At 41.6% G+C, this 22396-nt stretch overlaps 1 protein-coding gene across 1 annotated transcript; it reads left to right on the forward strand.

The window, feature by feature from the left end:
* Positions 1-152: 152 nt before the first annotated feature.
* On the forward strand, positions 153-22022 carry fgd6 (FYVE, RhoGEF and PH domain containing 6). The gene is made up of 21 exons (XM_018697293.2): positions 153-402; positions 2378-4445; positions 8784-8895; positions 10616-10683; positions 10796-10826; positions 13874-14025; positions 14765-14921; positions 15406-15493; positions 16241-16291; positions 16380-16438; positions 16523-16594; positions 17004-17072; positions 17207-17290; positions 17651-17730; positions 17851-17953; positions 18050-18193; positions 18280-18382; positions 18800-18894; positions 18989-19117; positions 19209-19357; positions 20331-22022. The coding sequence occupies exons 1-21, from the start codon at positions 393-395 to the stop codon at positions 20371-20373; spliced, it is 3867 nt and encodes a 1288-aa protein (XP_018552809.1). The 5' UTR covers positions 153-392; the 3' UTR covers positions 20374-22022.
* The last annotated feature ends 374 nt before the right edge of the window (positions 22023-22396 follow it).

Below are 22396 nucleotides of genomic sequence, written 5' to 3' on the forward strand. Positions count from 1 at the left end.
ATATGGCAATGTATAAACTCAAAACTGTCTGAGATAATTACTGACAGTGCTTTAGTTCATGTTCCAACGACTGAAAGAAGGTTAATGTCGAGAATGGATTTATTTTGAAGTGTGTAACCGGAAGTGTAACCCATTATTGTGTCGTACTTGACACTGTTGGGAAAAGCACCGTGGCTAAAAAAACTTCGGGAAAAATGGAAAAAGTAACAGGCGCAAAGACTTTATCCTTGCATCCGCTGGGGAGATAAGGAACAACGGCGATGGTTCTGCATGTTTTCTCCCTGTGGCGGGTTTCAAACTGACAATGGTGTCGAAGGAGGAAAAAACGCAGATTTTCTCGCACTTCCATTGAAAGTAAATTTACTCATGGAGAAAGGAGCAAGTCGGGAGTCATGAGCACAGGTTTGTTTCGTGGGGGAGCTAACTTAACTGATCAAAAACCCTACTATGGTTTGACAAAACTAAACATAAATACTTTTTTTCCAGAGTTTATTCGCAAAAAAAGGAAAACTCTCCAATTTGAGTGTTGTAACGGTCGATAGCATCCACTCTATTTTTACTCAGCCGCAGTTAATTACAGTTTTTCTTAATAACAGCTTTCAAAAAGATATAAAAGAGCACTCGACCTCAGTTTCACTGCTTTCTAAAAACGCCATCATAACTCACAATCCAAAAAATGTCCCTTTTCCGTTTGTTATTACAGCCAGAGTTGCAGCTGGAGAGGGTTAAATCCTTTGTCTTAAAACATCTGTCCTGCTGTTGATGCAACAAGTCGGACTCAATACTAAGCTGCAGCGTTAACATTACATATAAAACTGTTAACATTTGCTTGGATGAAGAGGGATATATCATTTCACCAAACTGGATATGTGCCATAGAGTTCTCTGATTGTTGTTTTTTTTTCACGACACGAGCGGGTTTAGTTCAGATACCTGGCGTTGGCTTCTACGGCGAAAACATAAGGCCGAATTCCGCTCAAAAATCTTGTAGTTTAATGTTTCTTCGGTTACTGGTAGACTTATAAATATCTGGAAATATAGAATATTGACTTTTATGTTGTCGTTAGCATGTATTGGCAAATTCGGCTAATTGATAAAACACCAAATGATAGCAGGGTAAAGTTGAAGACCCCCTTCTCACTGCACACCACCGCCATCCATGGTGAATTTTGCTGTAGGGTTTGGGAGAAAGAGGGGTGTACCACTTCTCAAAGGTTAACATTTCTAGCAGAAGGTGTATGCCGAACTGAAAAGTGACTCTCGGTGAATAGTAGGACAGCTAATGCCTGTCACATCATGTAGGGACAGTTGTTTAAAAGAAGAATAGTGTTATGCTTGTAGATTTTTTTAACAGAGTTCGGAGCGAAGCTTTATGTGCAAAGGCAGAGAGCAGCATGTTTCGGTGGGGGGCGGGGGGGCAGAGCGGTTTTTGGTTGTTGGCCTTTTCGGAAACATCCGCTCGATGACTCCACTTCTCGTGGTGTCGGCCAGCCGAGAGTTTCAGCGGAAAATATGGCCTACAATGTCAATTCACAGCTTTTTATTAGTGTACAGACTCAGATTTTTTTTTTTAATTTAAACTTTATTCAACCATGTTGTTCCCAGCGAGCTACTGGGTGTCTCACCAACTTCAAATATTCATTATGTATTTATAGTGAATATTTAGTAGTTAAGCGGGGAATACATATGTACAATACAGCCACTATACATGGCAAAACAGACAAGGAAGAGTAATTCAAACCATATCTTTCAGAGATGCAAAAACACAAATTGTATGAAGTAAATGGACGAGGCTAATTGTAACAGAAAAGGAGAAAATTATCGTCATAACAGATTGATACCCTTTGTACATATAACATTGGCTGCTGCTGTAGATTATACAGTTCAATTTAGAAAAGAAGCAGAAAAATTCCAGGCATACCAAGCCCCTTCAAGAACAGGAAGAAGTTCACCGATTCAATTGTGACTCTGAATTGCACAGTCCAGTTTAACTGTGTATTTTACTGCAACAACTGAGATGTGAAGTGTTCAGTTATAAATTAATTATTATATAATAAATATAAACCACTCAGAAGAGAAGATGTGAGTGACAGGAGTTTGAATTTAATGAAACTAAATATTATATTTTTAGACCTACAGGCTGGTTCTGATCCCTGGATTTATTTCACACATTACTCCAAACCTCACTTCTTCCCCTCTGACCTTAAGATTGACCTTTTGACCCTGGTCTTAACCGCAGTTCGCAGCTGTCTGTGCTTCTATTAGAGGAAGGGGTGGATGAAGCATGCTTTATGTGCTGTGTGATTCATTTTAAAGGAAGTCTGAGTGAATGATGTTTGACTTTGCCGTAATCTTCCTCCCTCCTCTTTTACGTGCAGGTGTGAAGAAGCCTCCATTAGCTCCCAAACCTAAACTCCCTGCTGCCACCACCAAACCCTCTCCCCCACCCGTTGCCCCCAAACCAGGTCTCCTCACCAGCCAGTCTTTTGTCGTCTCCCAACCTTCCCCCGCCACCCTCAAGAGGACAAAACCGGCTGTTGCCCCCAAACCATGCATTCCCAAATCCACAGCGTCCTCTCCCCCTGTTTCACCCCCACCACCCAAACCCAGTGGAGCACTTATCCTATCTCAGGAACAGCAGGAAGCTTTAGACGATAACCTCTCACTCCTCAACTCCAAAAATGGGATTTTATCAGAGCCCAGCAAACGTGAATCGGACTACATCATTCCCACCTGCTCCTGTGGCCTCCAGGACTGCTCCCAGAGCCAGTGCCTGGAAAATGGAAGTGTAACTGAGATTGGCAGTGATTTGCACAAAGAGCTGCTGCAGAATGGGATCTCTGCAGAAGGGCTCACAGGGACGAGGCCACAAGAGAAAGCAGAAAACCGGGAGGAGGGAGTGGCTGTGGAGAAGGGTGAATGTGGAGGGATTAGCAAAAAGCCCAGGGATAAACCTCAAAGACAGAGACACCTGGACAGGGGATTGGTAAACAAAGAGGCACAGAGGACGGAGGAGCAGAAGGGGAAAGCTTCAGAGGTTGTGAAACATCAGGAAGGTGCTGAGCCTTGTGTTTCAAAAGCGGACGTACAGACTGAGGCTCAAAACTCAGATTTAACAGACTCTAAAATGGCCTGTGATGTTGCAGGCAGCATCATTGTCTTCTCAAGTATCACTCCTCATGAGTTCTCTGCAGAATCCTTTCAGATTGAATACAGTGAGTCTGTCAGCAAAGCCTCCTCTGCCAGGTTACACTCTGATCTGCAGGTCCCTGCTGCACCCAGTAAGCCTCTCCCGGTCCCTCACCCACGTAAACCCAAAAAGCCGGCCCTGGTGAGGCAGGATTGCGTGGAGGGCAGTGCCCAGGGGATCGAGATGCGAGAGGCTGAGGGGAAACTGAGTCTAGCTGGTCTGTCTCTCAGTTCAGAGGGCGAGGAGCTCAGACAGGATGCGAGTGGCGACCTTTTACCCCAGAAAGACTCAGGTATGGGAGACGATGAGCCGGACGCGCCCGTCCCCCCTCCTCGACAGACCTCCCTCTCACCTCGCCTCCTCAGAACAGTCCACACACCCTCCTCTCTTAACAAAAACACCTCACACTCCTTAGACCTGCTCTCACAACCTGACTCAACGAGCCACAAAAAAGAGGGTGAGGAGCACCGGGTGGAGGAGGATGAAGAGGACGGGTATGGTGACTTCGAGCGGTACCCAATCACCCACAGCCTCCCCAAACAGATCAAACTGGGCTGCCACCCGCCTCTGGCTAACGCAAGGAAAGCCTTCTCCGCCGAGGACCAGCCATCGCCGAGGGCGCCACCCCGGAAACCTCAAAGACACAGCCTGCCAGCACCCCCTCCACCCTCCATCTGCCCTCCCGCACCTCCACACGCTAACACCCCCATGAGGGAGCTGCCTGCGCCCCCTCAGGAGAAAACAGCCTGGCGCTTCTCCCGACCCTGCGTGACCTTCTTCAGCCGGCAGATGCCCACCAGGAGCAGTGTGCCGCCAAAGAGCCGAACTCCAGCGCTGGGGGGCAAGCAGAGGGCGCAGTCCTTCTCTGCAGCCGACCTGGCGACCCGGGCCAACTCTCAAAAGAGAAGCCTCTCTTTCCGAAAGCTGCTGGAGCTCAGGCTGTCTGTCAAGATGCTGCCAAAGCTGCTGGCCAAGGGAGGGCAGTCCCTGGACTGTACCAGCATGGAGTCAAACCGGGGGGAGAGGAGCCTGGAGCGGCCCAATAGCTGCATAGGGGAGGCTGATATTTGCGGAGAAGGTGGAGAGGGATCAGTGGAGTATGAGAACGTTCCTCTGTATGAGGAGATCCCAGAGTATATGAATCTGCCGTTTCACAGTGCGAGGTTGGGGTGGCCCAATGATCCTGATGCAGCAGATTCAGACATCTATGAAGTGCAGGATCCGTATCACAGATACCAAGACCATGAATACGAGAGGTACAGTATTTTGCTAAAAGTATGTTTTGAAGTTTGTAAACATCTTTTTAAGGCAGCTACTAAGGATTATTTTTATAACTGATTAATCTGTCTATTTTTTTAGATAATGTTTGTGGTGTTTAATGCATTTATTGGAAGGATAACAGTAGAAAAACAAGAAATTAGGGGAGAGAGAGGGATGACATGCAGCAAAGGTCACAAACAGATTTAAACCTGGAACTTCTAGACCACCAGGCTGCCCTTTTTAAAATGATTTATCAGCTAATTAAGTCTCTGAAATGTTAGAAAATTGTTTGTTTTTGTCTTTCTGTCAGTCCGAAACTCAAAAATATTAAATTCCCTGATGACATGAAACACAGATAAACAGCAAATTGTCACATTTGAGAAGCTGGAAACAGCAGATGCTCTGCAGTTTTCCCTCCAAAACGACTCAAACCATTAATCAATTAGAAAAAAGATTGATAATACATTAACAGATTTACCAACTAGTCATTTTCTATGATGCAGCAGTAACAGGTGTCATATCTAATAATAATTTATCATCTGAGTCAGAATAATCTCTCAGAATAACAGAAAATGTGTGTAACAGGCATCATCAATGAAGTGCCCCAGTTAAGAAAGAAGAGACGTCTTTATGTACCCAGTACAATGGCTGCCTGTGTTTGTGTATGTGAGAAAAACAGCCTGAAAGCTGTTGCAAACCTGCTTCACAGCACTCAGCCCCTGCTGTCACCAGGTGACCCACAGCCTCAGTGTGGGAACCGCTGTGTGTGACAGGTTGCACAGGTGACATGAGTGGGTTTCGTATTTACAAGAGTGTGAAAAGTCGGCCTTTGAGCCAGTGGCGTTGAATTTGAATAGAGCATTGATGTGCAGCAGGTCGGCCTGTTTTCCTGTGGGTTATTTTCAGTGGCCAGGGCAGGAAATGTCTGAGAATCGCAGAAACGCCATACAGCTCTCTAGAACAGGGAAAATAAACCTCCAGCAACCACCGGCCTCCTCCTCCTCCTCGGCCTGCCCGCCTTCGCACTGTGTTTAGCCTCTTCTTAACCTCATCACTCCACTTTTCTCCTGTGTCTTTGTGAGAAAATACAAAGTGATTGTGAAAGTGAGTTTCTCTCTCATCCTGAATAAACGAACAAAGAGTTTAGAAAGGGCTGAAATGAAAGCCTAATGAAATACATAACTTAGTTTAGGACACTAACTAAAACAGGAATAAATAACATAAATTATAGTAAGGTTTAAAAAAAAAATTAGACATGATTTGTTGTGGGAACTGATACATAGATGAATAAATTACTGCAAAACCTCCTCCAGCATCAAACAGGTTTCTGACTTGCTGTTTTATGACACTGTGGATCTGGATTACAACCAAAATCTGTTCAGTTGCTTCTTGGCTCAAACCAAATAGTAGCTGCTCACCCTGTTTTGCAGAGGTCTATTAATACTTTTTAAGATATTCTGACGAATGGGCAGCAGAGTCAGCCTTTTGTCTACATAGAAAATGTGAAAAAAATGGGGAAAAAGCCCAGAACAAAAAGATATCCGAGAGAATATGTCTACACCTCTAACACCTCTCATGGGAAACATTGTCTGCTTTGGTCACTATGAGAGCAGTGAGAGTGAACCACAACTTAAAACCAAAACCAATGAGCTAAAAGAAGCTGAAATGCTCCTTGGGGCTGAGGGGAACTGCAGAGTTGAGTGATGATTGTCTGTGAGGGTTTTTTAAATTTATTTTTTTTATTTTTTTTGCTACAATGAACCCCTAGTCGAGTACTTGAGTTAGTACACTTACATGTAGTACGCTGTGTACACAGTATACTCATGAAGTTCAAAAGTTTGAAATTCGTTGGCGGTCTCTCCCCTTCTGCTACATAGCCAAGATGGCGGCCATTGACAGTGAGGAGTGTCCTTTGGTCCATGCTTGTCAGGGTGAACACTTATGCAATCAAAAGAGCAAGTGTGAGTGTGAAAGTACGCAAATTGAGATGCAATGGTTGACTGGTGCATCTTACAGAAGCTAAACTCGTAGAATCTTTGGCATTTTGCTTTGTTTAATTGTCAGAATCTGGTTAAAGCTCCAGTTTGCAGTAATAAGTGTTAATTGAACAGTCAAGGGACGCTGCCAGCCCAATGACTCAGCCACCTGGTCGCTTTCATGCTATTAAGGTCCCATTGAGTCACTCAGATAACAGGCCCAGACTGTTGTGATGTGGAGCTGTTCCCATGATAAATGGCCTGGTTCCTGTCTCCTCTGTTCACACTGGGGCACTACAAGCAATGAGGTCAAGACCATGGAAGGTGACGCTGAGGTACAATGGCGTGAAAATCAGCCGTTAAAACTATTAAAATGTGCCCTGCTTTCTTAATTCTGTCTGGTATGTGGAGTGGTTAGGATGGTGTTTGTGTGTTAGAAAGAGGGAGCGAGTGAATCTGTAGTGTTTCCCAGGCATCCAGGCCTGTTAAGTTTATGTAAGTAGCTCCAGGCTGTAAACAAGTGGTGCTCTGTGCCGGACCAAGTGTGCTGGAATGCTCGACTATAGAGAAAGCGTAAGGGAGGAAGACTTTCAGAAAAAGGGAGGAAGAGCGAGTGGGATTTAAGTAAAAGAAACTGTCAAGAGGTGTGTAAGAAAAACAGGGAAGTGGAGAGAGCTGGCAGTTGCTGATGAGAGTGAAAGGAAATGTGAGAATATATGGAGTCCCACTGTCTTTCCTGTCTAATATTTATTCTGAGCCATCACCCTCTTTACACATCTACAGACCCTCTGTAGGAAAAGACAGAGAAACATCGGGAGACTGAATCAAGACTCATTAACTCTCCAGTTCTCTGAAGTCTGAAGTTTATCGGTCTTCAAGATCAGACAGCTTAATTCTGCAGAAAAGATTATGAGAGCCAGATCAAAACATTAGTGACACACAAACACATGTTGCTGCTTGTACTAACCTGGCGAACAACACTGTTTGTGGGCAGAGCAGAGCCAGCATGTCGTCTTGCTGCCAGCACAGCAGCAGCTTTGATAAAGACTCAGCACATTGAAATACAGGTTTTAAATCTCTTCTGTAAAATTACTTGAGAGATAATAGTGCATATAGGTCTACCTCAATCATAAAAAGACCTAGGAAATAAATATGTCACAACAGTCCAAAACCCAGAGACACATCTACTTATTACTATAGACAGCTGAGAAAATCAGAAGATAAACAGCTGAAACCAGAGATATCTTTCGCTACTTTTACATGAAAAATAATTAAAATGATCAAAATAGTTTCTGATTATGTTTTTGTTGATTGACAAATCGCTTCAGCTCGACAAAACACACACATGTAAAACAGAAACCTTAATTCTGAAGCATTATCATATCAACCTCAGTACCAAAGTCAGTGTAGGATAATGCTGAATTAATAATGCAGGAATAGTAATAGTAATTAGGGCTACAAGTAACAATTATTAACCTGTGTCAGTGTAATGTCAAAGATAGGAAAGTAAAAATGATTAATCACGACTTCCTACAGTCTAAGGTGATGTTTTTATTTAATCAAAATAATACTAATAATAGTTTATTAAAGGCTCATCTGTCCTGTTCTGTACCAGAGACTGGTAACTTTTTTCACTATTTTGATTGTAAAAGTGACTAAAATAATGAATAGATTGTCAAAATACTTTTTTAGGGAGTTTTTCTAAACTTTCAATCTAGATTTTTTTGGTCTATTTTATTTTTGTGGGAGACAGATTTGTTTTATCTTTGTTTCCATTGTTCTGGTGGTGGCAGGTCTTCTAGTAAATTCCGTCCCCAACCACTCCATCAGTCACGCCTTCACAGTTTAGTTTTCCTTTTGTTTCTTTTTTTAATCGTAGTGGTTGTTTTATTTTTTGTGGAGACAGTGGTTTGTGTCTTTCTGTGTTTTCTCATCCTGCTGTTCCTCCACTGAGTTGTCTCCTCTTTTATCTCACGTCGGGGATTTCTAAATTCTGCTCAGCCGATGCTGCTGCTTTTTTCAGACTTCCTAAGTGAAAATGTGGAAAGTTCGTCTCATTGTTAGGATGTTGTTGCAGCGTAATCAGTATTTTCTGAATGAGTTTTGACTCATGTGCATGTGTGAGTAAAAATTAACGTGTGTTTAGTTTATCCTCTCTGTTGCACAAACCTTAATGTGACACATTCCTTAATCTTCATTTATCCAGGGAGGGTTTCTTTGCACACACACACACACACACACACTCATGCTCCTCTCTAGCCTTGCCCTGTGTCTCATTCACACACACTTAAACATTCCTCCCTAAGTGCACCATCTAATCTTTTCTCTGTTTGTTGTGTTGAACGTGTGGTCGGGCAGCGGTTGGCTGGGGCAGGACGTCCACTCTGAGGAGGAGGAGATCCACAGCTCAGACGAAGAGGACAACAGCTCCACCTCCAGCAAGGAGCACCTGGACGAGGCAGACAGACAGGTAATCACCTCCCTCTGTAATGGAAGGAGAACTCAGTCATTACACAGCAACTGAATTTTGTAAAATTGAAACTGAAGTGTTTGTCTGTGTCAGATACCCAAACAAAGACCAGTAAAAACCATTTTTCTAGTTTCCACCAGTGGAGTTTGGTCTGGTCAAACATCCATGTTCTTATTTTTTGTACAGCAGCTTGATACTTGCTCAAGAAAATTAGAAATCAGCTTCTTATAAATGAGAATAAATAAAATTCTGAATGTTCCTAATGACTTATTTCCCTGTCAGTCAAACAGAAATTTGGTTAACTGGTCTAAAAGTAAGAAAATGCTGAAAAAACACTCACAACTGAGCACAATTTTGCACAGCCATTGTGTTGATGAGTGGCTAACGTTAGCGGTGCTAGCATTTTTTTCCTTGCAGGTTAATATATGGGTTCATATGCCAGTTTATTCTGACACAACCTTTCAACCTTATTTTCATTTTAGTATTATCATGACCAACATTTTCACTGCAGGTTTTTCTACTTGTAATGGAGTATTTTTAAGACTGTCAGTGCTGCTTCTGCTAAAGTGAAAGCTCTGGTACTTCCTCCTCCACTGTATATAACAGTGTTGTAAACATTTATCTTTAATGCACATGCCTTGTGACCTTTTATAGCCAAACAATGCTTCCTTGCCTTGTGTATTTGAACTGTGGGCATCCAAAGAGTGATGTTCCTCCTGTGAGAGTGGTTTATTTTCCCAACGTGGTAAAAGAGGTAAAAATGTCTAGTAGTTCATGACAAAAATGCAAACATTTGAGAGAAGTCAGAAGAAATAAACAATACTGTGCAACAGAAACATTAAAAAATGTTTAGAAATGTCAGATCTATCTTGTAACTCATTCCCAACCTCCAGATTGGGACCCACTGCCTTAATGTGACTGTGGAAAATACTACAGAGTTATTACTGGGTCCTAAGTGAGCAGATTGCCAGAGAAACTTTTTTATGGAAAAATGACTCTGAGCTCTTTTCAAACATGATGTCAGCATTATAAAGCTGGCAGAGCGTCTGGAGACCACAATGGACTCGACTCATATCGCTGCCGGTGACTAAACTGTCACTGCATCCACAGGAGATTGTGTGCTCGCATGCTGCCAAGTGTGTTCATTGCCTGTCGCAGTTTTCCAGACGAGGGTGTGTGTGTGTGTGTGTTGAAAGGAGGGGGGTGGTGAGCAAACACAGGAGGGTTACAGGTTCAGGAATAGCTCCCTCAATGACTGAAAGAGGTTTTTTTTTCTGCCTTCGTCCTGTGTGACCCTTGCTCCGTGATACTGTCAGCACCTGTGTCTGATGCCCCTCAAAGCTCCAGGGTATCACAAATACAGGCTCCGAGGACCAGTAGGACATTTCAGTCGAGTGGGGGGGCCAAGGCCGCTGTCCAAATTAAGTCATTGAGAGACCGCCCCATTACCATTCAACAACACACACCATCAGAGAGAGACAGAGAGAGAGAGAGAGAGAGAGAGAGAGCTCCACTTTCAGGCCTGACTGTAGCTGTTGTTTTGGAGGCTGCTGTAAACTCAGTCCCAATGGTTTTAAACACTGAAGCAGGATCCAGTGAACATGGTGATTTGCAGTGAGCCTGTGAGTGATGTGAGCGCTGATGTGTTTTGGTGAGGTTTAGTCACTGTTTGCGTCTCTGTGGCGTCGTCTTGACTGTTTGTGTTTTTCTCCTCTTTCAGCAGGAGGACGAGATGAAGAGGAAGAAGGTGGTGCACATCGCCCAGGAGATTATGAGCTCGGAGAAAGTGTGAGTGGTTTAATAATGAACCAGGAGCACATAATAGCACTGTTTAATTAGCATCTGTGATAAAAAGCTCATATGTGTGGTGGTCTAACTGATGTATTTCTTCTGTTATCAGGTTTGTGGATGTCCTGAAGCTTCTTCACATAGTAAGTGTCAAGACTTATATTTAAGAAACCTTTTCATGAGTGTTGTTTCTGCAACCGTGGAAAAAATAGTGCCTGAAATAATAAATTGTACTGTATGTTTTGTTATCCGCACCAATGCTGTGATTGTTTTGAATGGTGATCAAAGCTTTTTTCCCGAGGATGGACGTGAATTAATGAGCTCTTGGCTGGCTGAAGTGCCTGTACAAAGTTGAATAATGCAGTTATTCCATGGCTGAGGCTTTTAAAGTTGCTGCGTTGGAGGGTTTTTGGTTTCCCCGGGGGCGGCAGTGGGCAGGTAAACTCAGAGCCGCAACCAGGGAGGAGGTGCTTTGATCAGTCCCATTACAAGGAAGACTGTCAGTCGAGAGTGTGCTTATGTGCAAGAGGAAGAAAGATGAGTAATTGAAAAGTTGAGTGTTGGTTTGGCTCTGTTGAGATGAGCTGTTCAGTTTGCACAGTGAGTTTAAAAGTTTGTTTTCCCAGTTTTGTTTTTGTAGAAATGTTTAATGTTAAATGAGTGGGTCGAAATGATCTACACAATTCTTGAACAAGAACAGGTTCTTTCAGAAACGTGTATTAGGTGACATATTACCCTCACACATACAGTAGAGACAGTTCTTTCCAGTATTTTTCATATTGTTAAAAGGACTACAAATGTCATTAACATTTGTTGTCCTTTATTGCGATTAAATACTTTCTGGCTGGAAAGAGATTAAGGCTTTAACTAACAATTATTTTCATTTCAGTTCATCTTATGACTATTTTATCAATTAATGTAGTAACAATTTGATCTATGAAGCATCAGGAAAGTATAAAAATGTCTATCATAATGACCATAAGTCTAAGTTTGCACCATCAGATGTCTTAATTTATCTGACTAATCGTCCAAAATACCCAAATATTAAATTGACATTAACGGAACAAGAAAAGCAGAAAATTGTTCCATTTGAACAAGATAAATGCGAAATGACTTATGTTATTGAAATAATTACCAGTTAATCAACTGATTGACTAATCATTGCAGCTGTAAAAGAGATATTCATCCTGTATCATCCTAAATGTGCAATCAACTTCTATTCTGTATAGTTTCATTATCTCTCAAAAAAGCCCTGAAACAGTGAAAATGGTCAAGAACTTTTCTGATGCTGAAAAGCGCCAGGTGTACAAAAATCCTAATTACAATAATATTAGCTATTTACCTTGATAATAACAAGTTATGATACATTTACTTTTCTCCCTGACAACTGAACAGATTGTGTTTCAAAGGAATGAGCTGAATAATGCTCATAATGCTGCATTAGAATCAGAACCATGTGTCTTTGTTTTGACTGAAGAAGAAACAAACCAGGACCATGTGACTGCCTGATGACTGGTTGTTGTCTTTTTTAGGGAAAGCACATGGAAAAAAAACTTTAACTCAACATAGTAAAATGAGCAGAATCAGGTCTGTTTTGTGATAAACTTTAGGTTTCTATGTACATATACTATTCCTGAGAATACTGTTCCTCTCTAATGCTTATTTTTGTTATTTGATCAATTTTGATTTATCTCCTATTGTTTTGTCTTTAAAATGTCAGCAGCTAGGGAAAATGCCCATTATAGTTTCCAAAGCCCCAAATGGTGTCCTTAAATTCCTTGTTTTATCCAACCAACTGTCCAAAACCCAAGATTTTCACTTTACTATCACAGATGACAAAGACAGTCGACTCCCAACTGAGTGAATATTTGTCATTTTTTGAAAAATGACTGAACAGATGAATTTATTATTCAACTAATGATCTCAGCTCTATACTGGACTTTTCTCAGATCTTCTTTTCATTAGTGTTAGGTGTAACATGAGGCCTGAAAGCTGTGTTTGTTTGTGCATATGTGAAGGACAGACTCCGTTCAAGGTCTGTCCTGAGGGGAATCCCAGCAGAGAGGATTCAGGTCGAGGGTCGAGGGTCCACCTGTCTGGCTGCCTCAGACGTAGCTTTAGTGAAAGCCACCACAGGATTAGTAGAAAACGTCGTCCTGCGGCTGACGAGGGGGGGTGGGGGGAGGTTGGGCATCCAAGAAAGGAGGTCGGATCGCATTCTTCTCTGTCCGCAGACGGCCTGGCCGAGCAGCAGCTGCTTCCTCAGGCCACAGAGACCTCCAGACACACACATGCCTTAGATAATCCTCTGTGTGTGTGTGTGTGTGTGTGTGTGTGTGCAGTATGTGTTATATGTGTGCAGGTGGGTGTGTGGGTTGGTGAATATGTGCGTGCACGCTCGTGGCAAGTTATCTACCCAGTGTGTTTTAATGTTTTTGTCTCATTTGCAGTTGGTTTACTTGTAGCCCAGGCTGGAGTGTGTTTGTGAATATTAAGATGGAAACAAATGAATAAATCCAGAGGGTAAACATCTCATAGTGTCATACTGGTGTCATACTGAGTCATACTACAGGATCAGAGTCACAGAGGACACTCTGAGTCCAGCACCAGTCCTAGAGAGACACCACTTCCTGTCATTATACTCACAATCTTAACATATTATTACATTTATTCACTGATGAAGATAAACATGGTACAAGATGAGCAGTTTTGTGTGTGTGTGTGTGTCTGTGTGTGTGTCTGTCTTTGTGGAATAAGACGTGACTGTTGTCTGTCATCACGTGTCTTTTACTGCTACATGAAGAGAAGAGTTAATGTTAGAGCACATTTGACTTTTGAGTTTAAATGTGTGTGAGAGAGCACAAGTTAACGGGGACACTGGGATCCTGAGCGGCCTCCCTGCTTCCTTCCAGGTGGATGTGAGTGTTGGCACGCTGGACAAAGTCCAGAGTGCTGACTCAGCTCTGTGTATGTGTACGTGCGGAGGTCTAAGGGGAGGGGTGGAGGAGGAGGAGGAGGAGGAGGGGGAGGGCCGACAGTTTATGAGGTGATAACCAGGTGTTCCTGTTCAGCTGCAATACAGTATGTTGTCATGTGTCACCCCCACCCTGTCCTGCTATGTGTGTGTGTCTGTGGGTGTGTGTGTGTGTGATTGAACAGCAAAAGATATTAATCTTGTGTGTCTCCTCAGGACTTTCGGGATGCTGTTGCCAAGGCAACCCGTCAGAATGGGAAGCCCGTGGTGGACGAGCGGATCCTCAATCAGATCCTGTATTACCTTCCACAGCTCTACCAGCTCAACAGAGATCTGCTGAGAGAGCTGGAGGAGAGAGTGGCACACTGGTACACACAAACACACACACCAAACACTTGTTTAATTAACATATGTAATATTTATTTATTACAAAAAGGACCATACTTTTGTAGTTTTGGCTTTAATATTTATTTCAACCAACTGGGACAGAGTTGAGAATGAAGTCATTACATCAGATACAGTCATCTGATCAGTTATCATGTTATAAACAAATTCCAGGCTTTGTTAGCCACCTATAAGGCAATATATATTACCAGCTAAAAGTACAGTGCAGTTAAAACAAGACTTTTACCTTATTTTCCATCAGTGATTTCAATTAGTGAGTATAATATAAGTGAATGACGGCCAGAACCTTTCAAAATAAAGTTGTTAGGTTGTAAAATGATAGGTTGATTGGGGTATCTCTGCATTTAAGCGTTGCAGTTTTAAATTTAAGGACACATTAAAAAAGAAAAGTTGAAAAGATAATCTGGCTTTTCAGCATCAGGGTCATTTTTTCATGCTTGTGATAAGTGAAGTGAACTTAATGTGTAAAAACAGTGGAGTGCCCCTTTAGTAGGTTGATTAAAGATAATGTTAAGGGAAAACGAATGCTGCTCTGCTGTCATACTCATGGACTCATTTGGCTCATGATGATCTCCAGCTGGACCTCATTACTTAATTTAACTCCTCATTTTCTCCTGATCACTACTCATACTCAAGTTGTTTTTACCCGAGCTGGTTCACAGACTGACCGGACTAAACTGTTTACGTCCTGTCTGGTTACAGGAGCGATCACCAGAGGCTGTCAGACATTTTTGTCCAGAAGGGCCCCTACCTGAAGATGTACTCCACCTACATCCGTCAGTTTGACAACAACGTGGCGCTGTTGGACGAACAGTGCAGGAAAAACCCAGCATTCGCCACCGTCGTCCGAGAGTTTGAGGTAGAGTTGGCAACAGGATTGTGTGTGTTTTTAATTTTACAGTAGGCGTGTATGGAATCCTTTGCAAGAAACTAAACAGCAAATTTTGTTTTTGTGGGTTTTTAAATTGGGTTTGAATTTGGTTTTGTTGTTATTTTTCTGCCAACATCTAATCACTTAATAGACTAATTATGTCAGTACAATTTCCAACCAGGATTGTATTGGGGATAATAATGTTTCAGGAACCTTTAAACCCTCACAGACATTTAAATATCCTCTAGTTAAGTTATCTGCAGCTTCAATCCAGAACTGTCTGTATCAGCAGTAGCCATCAAGAAATGCTACTGTTATCCCAAGCACTTGTTTTGAAAGTTTAGTGTGTGTGTGTGTGTGTGTGTGTGTGTCTGTGTGTGTGTGTGTGTGTGTCTGTGTGTGTGTGTGTGTGTGTATTTGTACGGGCTTTGCGGCAGTGTGCAAAAACAACCGTGTGTTTGTTTTGTCTCAGACGAGTCCGAGATGCGCCAGCCTGGCTCTGAAACACTACCTGCTGAAACCAGTGCAGAGGATCCCTCAGTACCAGCTGCTGCTCACAGGTACACACACCCTGACACACACACACACACACATACATACACACACACACTTCACTACTCATTCTGGTCTGTGCTACAAACGTCTGCACACTGAAGGTCAATGGTTTATTGAATCACAGAGTCTTTTTATTGGCAGCATGTGAATGAATTTGGACCGAGGTCGGGTCTTTGTGGTTTGGCTTCACTCAGGTTTTGGTGCTTTAGCGACACCCGGTGGATAATCACAGTAATAGAAACCTGTGGCTTTGACACCAGAGACAGATTTTGTAGAAATGATTTTCATTATTCAAAGTAGTCGTAAGGAAACAGAGAGGCTGTTTGTGCACTGAAAACAATGGATTTAACATAAAACCCCTCTTATATTCTTAAAAAAGGAAATTAAATCATGTAACATTTATTTTCATGTCCTATCCTGTATATTCTGCACAGTATAAGCATTTTTCTTACCAGGAATGAATACATTTATTGCAAAAAGTGTTTAACATGTCCTTTATGGACTACAGTCCTTTCTTTACAACAGGATGTGTTTGCTAAGGGTGTTATTTTGTTTCGTGACTTCCTCCTTCTTTCTTACGTGGACGTCCGCCTGTCAAAGACCTTGTAGTTGAAACATTATTTTAATAAAAACGTGTTGGAGCTCTGAAACCCATTCCTCTCCCTTTGTTATTTTTTTTAACATTCACCTGTCCTCATCTGGGGCTAGATGTACACATTGTACACCTCTGAAATCTCTTTGCTGTTTTCCAGATTATCTAAAGAACCTTCCAGAGGACTCAGAGGATTATAAAGATACACAAGGTTAGACAAAAGCCTCACTTTTAGTGTCTACCAGGACGATCATTTGTGTATGTAAACACAAATCTTTTATCTCTTTCTATCTATGCAGCTGCCCTCAGCATAGTGAAGGAAGTGGCCAACCATGCTAATGACATTATGAAACAAGGGGTAAGACCAGTTCTGCTTAAAATCATTATGTCTTCCAGTGATTAGTCTCATGTCTCCTCTCACCTCTCTGATGTTGTTTATCAGGATAACTTTCAGAAGCTGATGCAGATTCAGTACAGCCTCAACGGTCACCATGAGATCGTTCAGCCAGGGAGGGTAAGTCACTAAAGTGTTGTCAGGATTAACATGTTGTAAAATCTCACTGAAATGAGTGTTCACGAGCTTGTCACAGCGTCAGAAGTGTCAGGTGTAAATTCTGTCAAAAGATCAACAAATACCAGTGTTACTGATTTTTAATTTGACTGTGTTGAAGAAATACAATGAGTGACAGAAATATGATACTCAAAATTAAATTGCATCTGAATTGCAAAAAGAGAACAAATAGACTGTAGACTCTACAGGTCCAACCTCCAATGATAAAACACATTAATCTAACATCACAACCATGATCTTGCAGGCACTACAACATCATCGCACCCTCCCCTGCCTGTTGTTAGAGTCATAAAAAGTTACTCTCTGTGTTTTAAACGCCGCCTGTTTAGACCAAATGTGTCCATATCTGCAGGTGTTTCTGAAGGAGGGAACTCTAATGAAACTGTCCAGGAAAGTCATGCAGCCACGGATGTTTTTTCTGGTGAGCAACAAGTGGATGGGAAAATCTTCTATGATATTTATTTCAGCTCATGTCATGCTTTTTACCTTTTTGTCTTTCCTGCATTTCATTTCAACATCTGAATTTATTTTTTTTTTGTTTGTTTGTTTGTCCAGTTTAATGATGCACTCATGTACACCACTCCAGTCCAGTCTGGCCAGTATAAACTCAACAGTGTCCTCTCTCTGGCCGGGATGAAGGTTAGAGACACACTGCAAACACAGAACTCTGCATTTTTTTAAATTTAATACTTCAATCCTTTTATCTTTTAATTAAATTAAAACTATTAAATTAAACTTTGTCCTCATGTTAGACCTTGTTCTTTATTTATTTTCTATATTTAATTTCATATTTAAATTTTAATCACAGCTTCTGCTCATCTGTTGCTGGTTTTCATTCCTCTGTTTTTGATTCCCAGTCCTATAAATTTACCAGTATTTACACTGAAACACTGGCTGAGGTGAATTCTTGATGGACTGTGGTTGAGTTTGAAGCAACAGTCTCTCAACATTTTCAGTGGTTGTAATCTGTTATTTATGGATTTCTGGTGTGTTTCCCAGGTGAGTAAGCCGAGCCAGGAGGCCTATCAGAATGAGCTGAACATTGAAAGCGTTGAACGCTCTTTCATCCTGTCCGCCAGGTCAGTACTTACTCTCAGCACCTGACACTTAAATGACATTTTCCACATCATGAGCTGTAAACATTTCTAAATGGTTGTGTTTGCTGCAGCCGAGGGCTCTGATGTGTTTTGTGTTTGCAGCTCGGCGACAGAGAGAGACGAGTGGCTGGAGGCCATCGCCAAGGCCATAGACGACTACACGAAGAAGAAAATAACTTTCATATCGAGCCGAAGTCAGGAGGAGGTAAAACTTTAAATCTTTGTGGGTGTGCGTTAAGTGCTGAGAGGCTTATTTCACCCTGCATGCCTCCATGTTAACCGTCCGTCTCTCTAATATCAGGCTGAGGGTGCTGTTGACAGCGGGGCCCCATTAGGTTCAAAGGCTCCCATCTGGATCCCAGACCTGAGGGCCACCATGTGCATGATCTGTACCTGTGAGTTCACCCTCACCTGGAGGAGGCATCACTGTCGCGCCTGTGGAAAGGTTTGTACCACTAACACCACCTCTGCTCCCACACAACATTATATACGTCACCCTCTTCTCATTGCAGTTATGTGTGTGTGTGACAGGTGGTGTGTCAGGCATGCTCTGCTAATAAGTACTACCTGGAGTATTTGAAGAACCAGCCAGCACGTGTGTGTGATCACTGCTTCGCCAAGCTACAGGAGAACAGTAAGTAAACACAGATTTCAGTTATTAGATCAAAATCAGATTTAAATTTTTGTGATGATCTGTATTTTTTATCCCATGAAAGAAACAAAACCAATTTAAACTGTGATATATCTTATTCTTCTGTGTCATTATTGTCCAGAAACTGTTACAAACACATCAGTGAGCCACACTGTTGCGTTCAGTCCCTCATACACCACTCTGCTGCCCAAAATATTCACTAGAGCACCAAATGTAGATTAATCCACCGCTGAAAATAGTCCCTAACAAATGCACTGTTTCCTCTCATCTGAGTAACATTTGTCAAAAACTAAAGTTCCCAGCTATTTAAGGAAATTATTTAGCTTTTTAAAAGATGAAAATTTAACTTTTGGTAAAACCATATGATTTTGATCTATCTACCGATATTTTTTTTTTCAGGTGACCGCTGTGCTTCAACATCAGTTTCTCCCATCAAATCTGGAGCTTTCTCTTTCACTAGAAAACAGAAGAAGATTCCTGCTGCACTAAAAGAGGTGAGGAACACACTTTTGAGCTCACTCTCCTGAACACTTTGTTGTATTCAACTTTTTGTGGTGGAGATTTACCTTTCCCGTGCCGTTTTGCCAGGTTTCAGCCAACACAGAGAACTCCTCCATGAGCGGCTACTTAAACAGGTCAAAGGGCAACAAGAAGCAGTGGAAGAGGCTGTGGTTTGTCATTAAGAACAAAGTCCTGTACACCTATGCTGCCAGCGAGGTACAACACACTGATTCATTTGCTGTTTTTTTTCTAAACTCTGTGAAGCTTGTTTGCCTTTTGGTATTGAGTATTTATTTCTCTCCTGAAGGACGTTGCGGCGTTGGAGAGTCAGCCATTGCTGGGTTTCTTCCTGAGAGAGGAGAAAAACGGGCCGGCTCAGAAGCTGCAGTTCAAACTGTACCACAAAAACACGCTGTTTTACATCTTTAAAGCTGACGACATCCCCACTGCACAGAGGTACGGGGCAGACAATGATTTCAGATCGCAATCTGGTAACACCTGTGGTTACCATGGTAACAGCTAGTGCAGGTTAACAGTATGAGGAAAATGTGGTTGAGGAGCTGGTGGATCTGTTCTAATCACTGCCAAACAAAGTCATATAATGTTAATAGAGAAATCAGTCATAAATAATTATAACTGTGATCTGATTTCATGCTGCATGTGGAGCTGGAGGTGTAAAGACTTTTGTTTCCTTACTTCTTACAATATTTAAAGCTGATGTGCTGTCAAAAAATGTGAAGCAGCAGTACAAGAAGATTTGCAAGTACCTTCATGTGTGTCTTATATTTTCCTATCAAATGACAATGTGAAAGGGATCGTTCGTAGTGATGAACCTACAGAGAATTATCACCAGAATCTGCAGCTCCCCTCAGATTTTCAGAGCTTTATTACTGTTTTGGTTCACTCTCTGCTTTCACAGTGTCATTTTCAGTCACAGCAGGCAGCTATTTCCAGAGAAGAAGCTCTAAAACCCCCTCTCAGCACAGCACAGTCAGAGACCTGCTAGTAAACACGGTGGAGCATTTAACGGCTAATGAGCCAGATATTTCCCTCAGGAGCTGGTCGAGACCAACAACAGCTAATAGAGAAGGAATATTTGACTTAGATTCATCAGGTTGACACAAATATGACTATAAATTAGTGATGTTGCTCTGTAACTTCTGGAAATAAGCAGCTGTACTTTAACTTCTCTAACATTTTCACTGCCCCTGAAGTGGCTGACAGATCAGTTATTGCAGCTTTAGCTCAGCTCTGATGTAGGGAGAGTGAACAATGGACAGTAAAGCAGACTCCATAGAGAGATAATTACTGACTCTAAATACACTCAATGGTTGTTGCTGAAAAGTGAGGACCATAAATAATCAAAACTGGGTTTGGTTTCTGTTTTTCCTCTGGGAGCTAATTTTCTGTTTTGTATTTCTGTCCTCAGATGGATCGAGGCCTTCCAGGAGGCGATGATTCTTGAACAGTGATCACCTTTATCGCAGTGAAGTCACATCACAGCCCCGGAGCCAGTTGATGGACAACTTACGACCCCTGATTGATCTCAGGTCGGGGGTCACCAGCTCAGGAAGGACTCCGGACCGACTGTTGACATAAAAACAGAAACACCACAGACTGTGTGGAAAACAAGACTGATTTTTCCCTCAAAGAACTGGATTCTGTTTCTCTAAACATATTTTCTACCAACAACTGCTACTGATGCTCAGCGCCGCCGACTGAGGTCAGAGCTGATTGTGAGTTACAGCTGTGGGTCAAAGGTCAAGTCCAGAAGCATGTGTGTGGAAGTGAGACCAAACTGTTGTCTGGGCCATTTAAAGCCCTCAGAAATCCAAGGAAGTCTGAAGTCTCGGGATGATTTTTAAATGCAAATGGATGAAGGAAATCACTTTAGTGTGAAACAAAATATATAAAACTGTCCACCTTCATTCAAGCAGATTGATACTGGCTTCACTTAATGTTAACACCACACACATCCTAAAATATTCAAAATGATAAGATGTTTGATCTGAGTCATGGACGCTGACATCTGTTCAAGAGTTTAATTATGAAACAAGGTGGGATTTTACTGTGAAAATCAGGCGTTTACACAGAAACAGGAAGTTTAGTTTGATCTCTCTGGTTAAGAGATTTTATTTTTAGATTTGAAACACCAAACATTTAGATCATGGGATAAAAATAAAAAACAACATCCTGGAGAAAACTGGAAATATCATGAATAATGTAGATATTTTTCATACAGTTAAAATTTATTTTTGCCTGTTTTGCCACATTAGAGATGTTTAATGGGTAAAACTGTGTATATGGACATAAAAGAGCAACATTGACCTTTTTTATATCGAAGCCAAGAGCTAATATTTATATAATAGGAAGATTTATTGTTTGAAAAGCACAGGCTGCCACTTATTTTGGGAGTCAGGGTTTGTTAGGAAACATGTTTCCATTAAAACCATTATTTTTTTAAATTTAAAAGAGAACTGCTTAAAGAAAAGGGGCTTTTTTATGAGCAAATACTGTGGAGAGTATACATGAACTATATTTCTAAGGAAATGCTCAAAAGGAAGAAAAAACATTTTGAATTTTAATGCTTGTTTTTGCAGACATTGTGCCTTATATCTCCTGTTTTGAGAGAAATTGCAATAATATAGGTGCTCTGTTTGAAATTCGTCACTAAACAGGGACAAATTTAAGCATCCAGTTCGCATGACTACTCACTTTCTAGCCAGGGGTCTCTGGGTTTTGTAGTTTTAGGAACAGTAGTTTTTCAGGTGTGTTTGTTCTTGGTTAGGTTGCACTACTCCATCATTGCAAATTAGTTGAATCCACAGTTAAATAAACATAAGTTCTACTTTTTGTAGTGAAGAAATAAAATGGTTAATACAGTCATTAGAGCTCTGGCTGCTGTCAGGATACAGTTTCATTTGTGTGTCATTCAGATTTGCACCAGCGAGGTGTAAATCTGCAGGAGTCAGGTCAGGAGCTACAGCATGCGCTTCTTCATGATTGTACATTAACATTTGTAAACATCCACTCTATCAGAGTTAGAGTCTCCTATAAACAATGTTTCTAAACTGTCAGGCAACAGTTTTTAATAAAATATATATATATAAATAAATGTCCTGTCCTTCTTGATTTCCTGTTTTGTTATTTCAGAGGATGAAAGGCAGAGGAGACATAATCACAAACTGCTGTCACCACCTAATTGCAGACTGCAGACAGATGATGTGGGAGGCAGGAGTTCAAGTGACTGTCATATGCATATGTGTGTTGTAGGTCAGGGTGAAGTCTGGGTCTCTCTTTGAAATGGCGATTACCTTTAAGAGATAAGACATTTTTTCATTAGTCATGAAGCCAAAACACTGAATTCACCCCTGGCTTTATGTTCTGTTTCCCCTGTATCTCCCTCAGCAGTGACATTGGACTGTGTTAGAGCCACTCTCATGGCCAGTGGAGAAACTGTCCTTTAATTAAAAAGCATAAGTTCAAGTCTGTCTC

The sequence above is a fragment of the Lates calcarifer genome, linkage group LG18 (assembly GCF_001640805.2).
Source record: "Lates calcarifer isolate ASB-BC8 linkage group LG18, TLL_Latcal_v3, whole genome shotgun sequence".
NCBI classification, from domain to species: domain Eukaryota; kingdom Metazoa; phylum Chordata; class Actinopteri; family Centropomidae; genus Lates; species Lates calcarifer.